The sequence below is a fragment of the Nicotiana tabacum genome, chromosome 11, assembly GCF_000715075.1.
Source record: "Nicotiana tabacum cultivar K326 chromosome 11, ASM71507v2, whole genome shotgun sequence".
In the NCBI taxonomy this organism is placed as follows: Eukaryota; Viridiplantae; Streptophyta; class Magnoliopsida; order Solanales; family Solanaceae; genus Nicotiana; species Nicotiana tabacum.
This window is the reverse complement of record NC_134090.1, coordinates 61935698-61949143: the sequence shown is the minus strand read 5'-3', so window position 1 is coordinate 61949143 and position 13446 is coordinate 61935698. Positions and strand designations below refer to the sequence as shown.

Below are 13446 nucleotides of genomic sequence, written 5' to 3'. Positions count from 1 at the left end.
ATCATCTCCAGATGAGGGGATAATTTGAATTTAATCCTTTTCAAAATTGCTAAAGGATAATATCTTTTAGTTGTCAATGGAGGATTTATCTATTTTATGCAGCACCAAGCCACCAACTGATCTTTTTTGCGCGTAACAAATATTGAACGGAAATACCTATGCATAGGCTTGTGCCCATGTTACCATCAAACTAATAGTCTGTTTGCCATATCAAATCAAAAGTGTTTTTTTTTTAAAAAAAAATTATATATTTTCAAAGATAAGGTGTTTGACCAAACTTTTAGGGAAAGAAAACGTGACTTTAAGTAAAAATAGAAATTATTATTGAAAAGAAGTAGCTTATCCCAAAATTACTTTTTGGCCAAATAGTGATTGATGTTCAAAAGTTATTTTCAAATTGATTATACAACCGGCTTCTCACCAAAATTACTTTTTAAAATTAAGAAAATGCTTTTCAAAACAAATTAATTTAGAAGCTAAGCTTGGCTAACAAGGCTAGCGGGCGAGGGAATTGCTGTAGATATAGTGAGACGAATTGCTGCAGGAACATAGAAAATCTTAAATTAGATAAGTATTTCAATACAAAATTGTCAGACTTTCATCAAATCTATGTCGTTATTGCTATGCAAACTAGGTAGTCCATTGGACTTATCAGCAATTGGGAACGGAATCGGTCCATTTTCCTAAGTTGATACTGGGTATATCAAGGTTCTATTGAGAGAGTGACAAAGGAAGCCTAGTAAATTTAACAAGAAAATTGACATCGATCCTTGTATTTTCCAAATTTTAAGACCTTATAAATACTAAACATATTCCTTCGTTTAAGGTTGCTCTACTTTCGTTTTCTCGTTCTTCATTGGTCTTTTTTCACTTCCACTTCTGCTTTATGATTCCTTTGATCTATATTTGTTCTTTTTATTTTGGTTTTTCGATTTATGATTATCGAGATCTTTAGCATCTTCTTTAAAACATATATGTAAGTTGAAGTGTGGTTAATTTCTTGATTATCTTTAGCAAATGATCCACTGAAATTTTAGAAAAAAAGATAAACAAAGGCAGCTGCTTTTTAATATTAAATTTTTGGGAACTGAGAGTTTGGTATCATTTGCTATAGCAAAATTCTTATTTTTGTTCATCTTAAATCCGGGATAGAAATTCTGAGTTTAATTGGACTATATAATTGATAGGAGTGTAGCTATATTTACTGGAAGAAATTAAAATCAGAATATTAATATGGAAAAATCACTTGTTGCAATCATATGGGCAACTGTAATAGTTGTCACAATACTTGTTATACTGGTAAAATGCATATTGAAGAGAAGCAAGAATATTAATGTAGTGGTTGCCCAAAACTTGGAGTCACCTACACTAAATGGTCTCTACAAATTCACAATAGTTGAGATTGAGAATGCTATAAATAACATTGACAAGACTAATTATATGAGAATATCAAGAAAGTTGATAGGGAATGGAAGCAGAGGAGAGTTATGTCAAGGGATATTACCAAGTGGACAGGTTGTGGCTATTAAAGAAATGCACAAAACAGAAGATGCAGTGGGATCTTTCATTACTGAAGTTGAATGTCTCTCAAGAGCTAGGCATCCAAGCATTGTTTGTCTCTTAGGTTTTTGTAATGAAGATGGGAAACACTTTTTGGTTTATGAAAATTATTCTGCTGGAAATCTAGCTCAATATTTTCTCAGTGAGTTTCCCTATTTCTAACTTTTCTCTTTGAACCGTGAAATCATGCATTAATGCTTGCATCAGCGCGTAGGCTGCCTATATCACACACCTTGAGATGTAGCCCTTCCTGGACCGTACATGACCGCGAAATGCTTCGTGCACTGGGCTGCCCTTTTGCTCATATATTAGACACGATCCAGTTTGAGCTAAAGTAACATACCTTTTTATTGGATTTAACTTATATACATTGGAGTACTGTAATTGCTTTTTACATTATCAATGCATTTCAACTTGTTATATCAGGTCATTTACTTTATATTTCTATATTACCTAGTTAGGGTGATTATAGAAAATTTTGCACTTGTTGTTATAGGTTATTTTAATATGACAAATAGTATCTTATACACCGTCAGTACGCATGCATAAGTTAATCTCACAACTTGTTCATGAAATATATATATATAGGAGAAGATACTGTTTTGACTTGGCATGCAAGAGTTAAAATACTGAGGAACTGTGCATGCGCAATCAAATATCTCCATCATTATATTGATGGCTGCATCATTCACCGCCATATTAAGGTAATATCTCTTACAAAAATTTATTCTTTTGCTGTTAAGAAAAAGGCCAAAATAAAGGAAAAGATTAATTGTTTCTTTTTTTTTAAAAAAAAAAAAAAAAAGAAGCTTATTTCCTAGTTAGAAAAAAAAATAGTCAACAAAAGCCTTTGTTTTTAATTACGAGTTTAATTTCTATATACGTTGCAGTAGAATAGAATTATATTGCCTAAAAGATAACTACAGGTCAATATTCATAGTAACCGAGATGAGTATTCTAGAAGATGAGGTAGGTAACCTGTTACAATATATTGATAGTATAAAAATTATTTATATTGTCAGTACATATATGTAAAATAAACCGATCTAGCTACTAATAGTATTCCAATTTTTGTTGGACAGCTTAGCAGCATACTTTTGAGTGAGACATTGGAACCAAAACTATGTGGTTTTGGGCAAGCAAAAATGCTAGGGATGCATGAAAGCCAAGTATTTGAAGAATTTGTGGAAAATGGAGTGTACACAGACCCTGAATACAAGAATAGTGGGTTACTCACTTGTTCAACTGACGTTTATGGCTTTGGAATTATCATGCTGCAAGTCCTATCTGGTCCAAGAATTGCTCACTTTGGTGAAGATGATAAAAACATATTGTTAACAAAGGTAAAATGCATGCACTAGACTTTTCTTAGTGCTTAGGAAATTATTGTCATGGATGGTGGAAAATGGAAATATTGGTTTTAAGGTTTATTCTATTCTAATTTCATCTTAACCATTAGTTGTGTGACTGCGCATCGTGTGTAAAAAAAAAAATTAAAACTTGTCGTCTAAAACATGACATATACATTTATATAGTTGTATAACATCTATAAATGGAACGTTCAAAGTTAATTATTTGTAAATCACAAAATCGTCCTTCTCTTTGGGACAAAGAAAATATGTATCACATAAAAACTTAATTATATGAAATTGGCATTTACACTGGTGCAGGCAAAGGATGTGAGTAGAGGAAAGCTTCCAATCAGTGAATTTGAAGATCCATGGCTAAAAGGGAAACTAATAAATGACGAGGCATTGAAATCCATATTGCAAATTGCACTACTTTGTGTGGCTGAAACAAGCAAAGAACGCCCAACAATAGAACAAGTTTCTGAGGAGCTGAACAAGGCTTGGAGCCTCACCAATAATGTTGGTCACCCTATTAATATTAATCCTCCTCTATAGAAGTTAATTTTCGATATACATATCAAAGGGTTATTAAACTTATGCGTTTAATTAGATTCTAAAGTATCAAAATGGGTTGCATACTAGAAAAAAGGGGTGGGGTGAATAAGGCGGCATAAGTTTTATTTTGACCATCTCTTAGGTTTATATATAAACCCATTGTAACCCCTAAAAAGACGTGTTTATTGCTGCTTAATGATCCTTGTGAATAAAGAAAAGGGGATAAAGGAACATGCTTTATATATGTGATAGTGTTTAGTTTGATGAGATGCATTTCTATTTCATTTATGAGAACAATTTATGAAATGAAAATATCATCCTACATCTCAATAGGGAATTGTTTTCGCCCTTTACTAGTTTTTTTTCTTTTTCTTTAAAGAAATTGCTTGGCTTTTCAACGTTATATATAGGACAGAGGCACGAGGCAATGACATATATAGATTAGCCTCTAACAATCCTCAAAAGTCAAAACGATATCAAAACTCTGTTAATTAGTGAAATAGGAGTTAAATTAGCAAAACATGATGAATAATTAAGTGATCTCGTAAATGTACATCCAATTCAATTGAACCACAATCAAATTACGCAATCAAGAAATAAGATTCGTTTAACACACAATAAATTAAATGATAAAAAGACAATACATTCGGCCCTAATCTCTATATTAATACCGGTTCGATCCAAGCTCTTAGAATTAGAATAAATATGACAGCAAGTCGCTAAATTTCCTTATTGAATGGTTTAAAGGAAGGGTATGCTTTTTTGCTGAAACAATTAATATTGCAAAAAAAAATATAATAATAGTAATACTTTTCCAATGATATGGTGATGTCGGGTGTCTTGTTTGGAACAAATAGAACTTGTTGTCTCCAAGACTTTGGTAAACTGCAATTATACCTTCAAAGAGAAAACTACAAAAAAGTACGTACATAGTTGCAACATGCAGTAATACCTGCTAGCTTTTGGTGTCTTAATATATTTATGTAAAGCAAAGCTTTTATGTCTGATTATCTATAGTGCAAATTCTACGATTATAACATAGGAAGAGAACCAAAAGAGAATTGAAAGGCGAGGCAACATTGAATGATTTCACTGTCAAAATGGTGAAATATATATATATATATATATATATATATATATATATATATATATATATATATATATATCATGAAAACCAGAGTTTCTTCTATTTATTTCCGATATTTCATTTTTATCTTGAACCTTTTTGTCTTTGCTGTTTGGATATACTCCTTTGTAGAATTTAATTGATAATATCGAGTATTATTCATCTTATCAAAGTAAAGTACAATAATTTCAAGCATATTATACAACACCGATGATGCACAATACATTCTTTCTTGCGTTTTCAATGACATCCGATCCACACTTGATATCCAGCAAATTTTAATTACCAAAATAACAAGATTGGTCTTCCCACTTTGAAAATGTCATTTTGTAAATGCAATATACTATTGAAATATGCCTTATAAGCAGAAGCAGCCACTTCAAACTTGTGATGCGCTGAGAATAACTAGGCAAGATAAATAATATGATATTTTCAACAATTCTTGGATTTTAATTAGGAAGATATGCCTATATATGATCCCCACAGTTTCTAGTCTCAGAAAAAAAAATGGTTTGGTAATTTCTACTAAGAAATATATATTATTAGCTATTTTCTTGATTATGTTAATGGAAAGTAGTCTTCATCATCAAAGCAGATGGTTGTAGTTAAGACACTGTTGTTTTTCCAACTATGTGTTATTTTTCCTCTCACCTTTTTTGTTGCTGTTTCACTGGCTTCCCCAGAAGACCCAGGTATCTGCTTTCACTTCTACCTTTGTGTTGGGGAGCAAATCAATTTTCACGTTTGGTTTAAATAAATATTTTTCTTAAGAACTCATTTTACTACCCCAACATCCCCACCGATGCCCCTCCCCCCACCCCACAACCACCCTTCGCCCCTGCCACCCCATCACCTCTTACCCGCCACCTCACCACCCCGGCCACCACCTTACCCCTGGGGTTCGGGTACAATTCCCCCTACCCCCAATCCCCTATCACGGCCCAACCACACTCGACCCCTACGTCGAACACCACCCCCACCCCATCACCTCTTACCCGCCACCTCACCTCACTACCCCCACCACCCCCACCACCACCTTACCCTTGGGCTAGGGTACCCTTCCCCCATCCCCCCATCCCCCCGCCCCGATCCCCTACCACCGCCCAACCATCCTGACCCTCGACCCCCACTCCGATCACCAACCCCACCTCCAATCCTCTACCACCGCCAACCACCCCGACCCTTGACCACCACCTCACCCCCGAACCGCTACCACCATCCAACCACCCCTACCCTGGGGCCACCTCGAACTCCTCCCCCCCTCCACTACACACACACACCCATCACCCCCATCCTACCCCATCACCAACCACCTGCCCGACCAGACCCCTTGATCCCACCCCTCCTCCCCAACCTCCCACCAATACATTCCGCCCTCGTAGTGTTTGCTAGATTATATATAAATGTTTTTAGGATTATATATATTTTCTATTTACTTATCAAACACTAAAAAGTAAGTGACAAAAAATAAGTAAAAAAAAACACTTAACTTTCGGAAAAACATTTTCCTTCGTATCAAAAACACTCTTATTTCCTTTTTTTTTTTACTTGTAATAACAACTAAGCAAATTTTCTTGCAATAAAAAATGGCTATGTTAGTGCCCTTGTATTATAGGATTAATTAGTGTCTTACAGGCTTACAGCTAAAGCATCATGCTTATAGTGAAACACAAATAAAAGAGGAAAGAAACAAAATAAGATAAACTACAAAAGTCATTAGGAAGCTTTATTAGTACCATGTAATAGAGTTCATATATATAGTTTCAATCTCTCCAGGTTGTGATGTAGGATGTTGGATAAGAGTTACTTTTTACTTTCTATATATATGATCTATTGATCTATAATTATTTGTCTTGAACAAAATCAAGTTAAGATTTTGGGTCAGTATAGAAAACACAAGACGATTTCCTAATTCTGTAGCATATATTAAGGTAAAAGTACAATATGTTGGGGTTAATTGCACTTGTGGTCATCCAACTAAGGGGTCGTTTGGTACGAGGTATAAGAAGGTATAAGGGTGGTATAAAAATTTAATATCACCTTAATACTCCGTTTGATTAGCAAACCAGGTATAAGCTATCCCGGTGTTAATTTTAACAATGGGATAACTTATACCTTATAGAAGGTGCGGTAATTAGCACCGGTATAACTTATATCTTCTTTTTAGAAATTATGCAATTGTCATTCTTAATACAACATACCAAACAATAAATAAACAACAATCCCAGCATAACTAATCTCATCATAACTTATCCCAATATAACTTATACCAGTATAAATCGTATTCCAACCAAACGACCCCGTGTTTATTTAACAAAAGTCACTATTCTATTTTTTATCACTTAAAAGTCACTCAATTTCTTCCTCACTTAAAAGTCATTCTAACTCAAATCCTATAAAATATTCTACAAAAATTCTTAGTTGGCATTAAATTTATTACAAAAATCTAATAATAATGCCACATCAGCTTAAATGACCATATCCAGTTTGGCTATTTTCCTTCAACCCAATTTGACCTATATCCAAATAAGTTATTAATATTAGACCATCAAAAGAAGAAGACAAGAACCATCATTTTATGCTAAAAATATTCTGGCTTTGTTTGTTACAAATAACTTTAATGCCACCAATCCCCCTAAATTCCATAAAATACGAATAGAACTAGCTTTTGCATCCTTCGCATCATTGTCAAAATGTTGCTTATTAAACAACATTAATAAACAAAAATACTGCTAACACCCACAATTAAAGTGCATAATGGAAGTTGTCAATATATACTTCAATCGCAGGCAACCTATAGCATTAATAATTTGGACAAAAGAAAGACACAACATAATATTTCATTGATTGTATCTGTACGACTAAGACCCAAAAAGGAAATTAAAAACCCTAATTATTAGATTAAAAAACCTATTTAACGAGTGGCCACAAAGTATATTTTATTAGGTGGAGAAACATGATTTTTTATCTCAACCTATTTGGGTTATGGTTCAATCGGAGTGAGGGGGAAATAGGACTAAAATGGTATGGTAATTTAAGTTGATGTGGCATTATTATTAGATTTTTTAATCAAATTTAATGCCATGTCAAACAATTTTATAGGATATTTTATAGGGTTTGAGCTAGAATGACCTTAAGTGAGAAAGATGAAGTTGGTGACTTTTAAGTAATAAAAAATAGATTAATGACTTTTGTGAAATATACAGTTAGTTAGTTGAATAACCACCGATGAAATTAACGCCCAATATGTTGCCTCATGTTGCAATTTGAAAATTCCAAATATCACCATTTTCTTTGGAGCTTCTCTGCTTTCCCTTTATCCCAGTACTGACATATAAAAACACAAGTATGTACACCTTATGAATCAAGATCATGTTTAGTGGCAAGACACCCTTTATTGAGCGGTGCTATCTGACACCACTTTGCAAAACAATTTTCTTAAATGTTAATACCATCAAAGTTTCACACTCAAACACATATTTACAAGTCAGAACTATGACAATAAGCCGATACTGCTTGTGTAAAATTTTTGTCTACTTTGCAGATTGTAGGCTCAACTTCACCTCATCACCGTACAAACCAAGTGGGGAATGCCTTGCAGCTAATCAAGAAAACATCAATGAATGGGACAGTTTCCCCACCACAAGATGCTGCCAAAATGTCCTCAACTTCTTCTCACAAGCATTGGCCAAACAGGCAATTACTCAACAAGGAAACCTCTTCCTCCAGCAAGATCAATGGGAACATTGCTCTGGACCCTTTAAGCACCAGCCTTCTGTTTCGATTGAAAATTGTGGCTTTGGTTCCCTTTATCAAGAAAGCAGCAAATGTTCTAGTCTATCTTTGACAAATGTTTTACAGGATGACAATTTTAACGATGTCAGGGACAAGTGCACTGGTTTTGGTTCCTCGTTCGATGATGCTTGCAGGAAATGTACTGGTGCCATCAAATCTGCAAGGGATCATTACTTGGATCAGTTTTATGCCAGAGATAATGATACTGAGAGAGCTACTTGTGTTATGGCTGTTGTTATTTCGGTTGCTACCACAAAATTAAATGATCCCTCTTCTATGGATGATTTCTTCTCCTGTTTACCAGCATTAAACTCTTTAGGTAAGACCACATTTGCTTGATTACCAAGATAATATATATGTTGTTACTTGTGTAAATGGATAATCTTAATTTCATGTAGTAACTTTACAACTATAGTGAGTAAAGTATAGTGAATTTATATATTGTTATAGTGGTAAAGTTCAGTTGCTTTAATGTGACAAAATATAGTTCTTATAGGACGAAGGAATAATATGTGGGTTACTTCTGATGGTTAATTTAAAGTCAATGTTTGAGGATAGTTACTAGTTTTAATTTTCAATGTTAACTACAGTAATTATCTTCTATGTTTGTCTTTCTTTGTACAGAAAAGTCAAGTGAAGATTACATTAAAATCAAGTGTAAGTATGAGTTTGACAATGTAGCATTGTTTTCATAAGGTTTTTGGCAATCAAATATGCATGTACCATTCTAACAAAAATTGCATAGTACTCATCACAGATTCTTTAGCGAAAGCATTGATTGCAATCGTTTTAGCAGCATTTGGGATGATAATGGTGATCATGCTAGTTAAGTATGTAACAAGAAATGCTAGAGCTGGACGAAAGCTTGCTCTTTCAAAACCAAAGGAATTTGCTTCTTGCCCAGGTCTATATAGTTTCTCCAAAGCTGAGATTGAAAACGCGATAAATTTTGGGGAGGAGAAGAAATTTCTGGGACGTGGTAGTGCAGGGCAAGTGTTCAAAGGGATTCTACCAAGTGGACAAGTAGTTGCTATCAAGCAAATATATAGAAGTAATACCTCCGATTCTTTTACCCGAGAACTCCAGAATCTTTCCAGAGTCAGACATCCTAATCTTGTTTGCCTCTTTGGTTGTTGCATTGAGGATGGAGAGCAATATTTAGTCTATGAGTTTTGCTCTGCTGGAAATCTAGCTCAACATCTTTTGAGTAAGTAGTTTTACTTTTCAAGATCAAGTAGCACATCTTTACTTTTTTCTTTCCCACCCTTTCAATGTGCGTTGACTTTGATTAAAAAAAAAATTGTCAAATTTTAGGGAAAGACAAGGTCTTAACTTGGAAACAAAGAGTAAATATTTTGAGAGATTGTGCACTTGCATTGAGATATCTCCACCACAACATAGATGGCTGCATTGTTCACAGAGATATTAAGGTTGGAATATATATATATAATTTCTTCTTTTCCTATTTCTTGTCTTTGGTTATACTATTAATTGTCAATACTTATTCTCTCCCCCCTTTTTGGTATAGCTTACAAATATCCTGTTAACTGAGGATTTGCAACCAAAGCTATCAGATTTTGGGTTGGCAAGGATGATGGGAATGGAGGAGAGCAAAGTGTTTACAGATGTTAGGGGAACAATAGGATATATGGATCCTGAATATATGAGTAATGCCAAGTTGACTTGTGCAAGTGACATTTATAGCTTTGGTATTGTAACTTTACAGGTTCTTTCTGGCCAGAAAGTGATTGAACTTGATTTGGATGCCAGAGATCAACTAACAAGAAAGGTATGCGTTTCTTTAACTCAATAAAAAGCAACCTGGTGCACAAGGCATCCCTCGTTCACGCAGGGTCCGGGAAGGGCCGAACCCCAAGGAGTGTGTTGTAGAAAACCTACCCTAATGTTAAGCATTAGTCGCCGCTTCCACGGCTCGAACTCGTGACCTATAGGTCACACAGAGACAACTTTTACCGTTGCTCCAAGGCGTTCACGCAAGGTCCAGGAAGGGCCGCACCCCAAGGGATGTGATGTAGAAAGCCTACCCTAATGTTAAGCATTGGTCGTTGCTTCCACGGCTCGAATCCCTAACCTATAAATTTACCGTTGCTCCAAGGCTCCTCTTCCGTTTCTTTGACTCAGTAATAATATAAATTACTGTCTGCCTTCTTTTATCCGATGCAACATTCTAAGGATGATGTTGAAGGGTTGATAACATGGGATGCTGAAATTGTCCTCCAAATTTTCGGTCATTTTCTCGTGCAATCAAATGATTTTTCGATAAGTACTGAAAGTCGATATATAAGCTCATCACTTATAAATTCTTTCAACAAAAATTGAACATGTGAGGACCTTTTTATTCTTGAGGGGTTGAAGTGATACTTTAGGTTCTATTTAGTCATTGAAAACCAATCAAGCAATGTTTATACGGGAATTCATGTTGAACCGCTAAGAGCAATATATCCACAACATGAGTTTGGTAAAAATAAGGATGTCGTAATAAATATGTAGTCATGCAAGATTAGATAAGATAAGAAAATATCACATCCAATATAAAGTGCAAGTAACTAGCGAAAATTAAATGACAAAATAGAGAAGACAGCCTGAAATAGTTTGATCATGACCTATGTAGATCTTGAAATATAACATATCCGTAGGTGCATGATGATTGAACGTTCTAAACGTAGACCTAAATCGCTCGCAATCCATGTGGACTTGGAGAAGCATAGAACAGGGTGGAATTGATATAGAGGATTCATAAACCAGTAATGTGTTGTTTTTGTCGCATTCACAAAATGTTAAAAGAAGGGCAATAATAATAATAATAATAATAATAATAATAAAAATGAAAAGGAAATAAAACAGAAGATGCAGAGTCATGGCTGGGATGGGTTTAATGCAGGCAAAGGACGTGAGCATGGGTAAAAGGCCTCTAAAAGACTTTGAGGACCCTAGGCTTAAAGGGCAGCTCAACAGTGTTGATTTCGAGTCCATTCTCCAAATTGCAGTGCTTTGTGTTGCCAAATCAAGCAAAGGCCGTCCCACTATTGAAGTTGTGTTCGAAGAGATGGACAAAGTCTGGAAAAACACATCGTCTGACGAGGTAATCAAAAACAAGAAAACACTTTGATCGCTGGAATGTCGATTTCTTGGTCTCAGTCTTCTAGCTTTTGGGGTTGAGTTAGAGCTCAACGTTCATTTCTTTATCAGTTCTAACTTGTCGTTGTGTTTTCAGAAAGCGGCGGAGGAAAGTGCAATAGCTGCAGTGCGAAGATCCCATTCAGTGGGTGTGGGAGTCATCCCTGTCTGAAACATATTACCAAAATATGTCATGTTTAAACGGTCCGTTTTTTCTGTTGGCAGCAACTCTTCCTTCTTTTCTTTTTTTCTCTTTTTCCATTTTAAGATCGATCAGACAGCTAACAAAGCTGCTTCCATGGAAATCCTGCTTTTGGTTCTTGAGAATATTTGTGATTTGTTGTATTACTATTATGTGGGTGTAAATTGTTGATAAGAATGAGCCATTGTTGTGGTCTGTTGTACAAAAGAATACTCTTCATTCTTGAGTAATCATTTTCCTCTATTGGGATTGTTATACAAAAAGCCGGCCAAATTCATTGTCCACCTAATCTCTTAAACTTAACACACACACATACACACACATATATATATATATACTTTAGTCTCTATGTCACGTGCCTCGCACGTGTAATCCCTAAAACTATTGCAAAATTTAGATAGGAAAAATATTACTATGAGAAATATTTTCATGATAAGATATTTCATTTTGCGCCAGTTTTAGAAGATGGTGTACCGGATATTAGCATTCAAAGAGAAGACACACATAAGAAAATATATTGAAGTACTTTGGTAATGAAATACCAATATAAAATTAGGTTAAAACTTATTCGTATTGAATATTTATATCAAGCAAATAAATATATGAGTCGCGAAAGAAGTACAACGCAAATAGAAAAAGGAAAGAAATTGTGTATTTTAAATTCCTCCGCCAAAAGGTTTTACTTTAGAACTTAGTGGTTTTAGTTACTCGTTGCTTAAGTTAGCCCCAACAGATATAAAGTTTGACTTCGGAAATTTATTTTTTAATTAATGGTTACTTAACAGAAGGAAATGAGTCCCACAGAAATAAGGTTTTGCTTTGAAACTTTTAGATTTTCTATTTTTGGTTAATTAAAGTTACTTCCTTCGTCTCAAATTACCTGTCGTGTTTTTTTAAAATAGTTGTCTCATATTATTTTGGCATTTTAGAAGTCCAGAATAGAATAAATTATATATTTTTTTAGTTTACCCTTAATAATAATTGTTCTTGAAAATGGAGATAACACATATATAGAATAAATATTCAATGAAGAGAGATTATATCTTAAAACATAAAGAAAGATAAAATAGTCCAACCTTCCTCCTAATTAATATTTCTTAACAAGCGTGTAAAAGAGAAACACGATAGATAACTTGAGACGGTGGGAGTAAAAATTGAATCCCAACCTGAAAAAGCTTTCTTTGAAACTCTGAAAATCGATTGTAATTACAATGTTATTCAAAGGAAAAAAATCTTCATTTAATAGTAACAGGTGTGATAAAATCAAATAGGTATATTTCGTCTTCATCCGAATTATTGTAATTTAAAAATTGATACATTTTTGTCGCTCAATATTTTGCTTCTATCTATGATTGCTATACCACCACAAGTTGCCTCTTGACTACTCGTACATTCTCTCCCTTGAAAATAAATAACACGGCTAATACCCTAGGTATTTTATCTTCATTAAAAATAAAATTAAACATTAAAAAAACTTTAATTTAAATCCTCAGTCCTAATATCCTAGGTAGGCGGGCGGTAGTCCGCACGGCCATCCAGATCTAGCTGCTTTAGTACACTTTAAAGGTTGGCGGTAGTCCGCACGACCAATAAGGATTCGAAATATACGGAAATTCTATTATAGTTTAATGACTGTATGGAAGGATCTATATCCTTTTACCCAAGCAAGGGGCCTGTCTAAGCCCGATACATACTCTTACTGAGCCCATGTGTCTAGCAGT

The 13446-nt window shown here is 34.5% G+C and overlaps 2 protein-coding genes across 2 annotated transcripts; both read left to right on the top strand.

Annotated features, from left to right (window-relative positions):
- The first annotated feature begins 847 nt into the window (after positions 1-847).
- On the top strand, positions 848-3781 carry LOC107786923 (putative receptor-like protein kinase At2g42960). Its single transcript, XM_075225911.1, has 4 exons — positions 848-1702; positions 2149-2264; positions 2643-2903; positions 3231-3781. Exons 1-4 carry the CDS (start codon positions 1234-1236, stop codon positions 3462-3464), a joined length of 1080 nt encoding a protein of 359 aa, XP_075082012.1. The 5' UTR covers positions 848-1233; the 3' UTR covers positions 3465-3781.
- Positions 3782-5107: 1326 nt separating this feature from the next.
- On the top strand, positions 5108-11989 carry LOC107786921 (cysteine-rich receptor-like protein kinase 42). Its single transcript, XM_075225115.1, has 8 exons — positions 5108-5282; positions 8135-8704; positions 9010-9042; positions 9143-9592; positions 9700-9815; positions 9914-10174; positions 11288-11488; positions 11621-11989. The coding sequence occupies exons 1-8, from the start codon at positions 5186-5188 to the stop codon at positions 11693-11695; spliced, it is 1803 nt and encodes a 600-aa protein (XP_075081216.1). The 5' UTR covers positions 5108-5185; the 3' UTR covers positions 11696-11989.
- The last annotated feature ends 1457 nt before the right edge of the window (positions 11990-13446 follow it).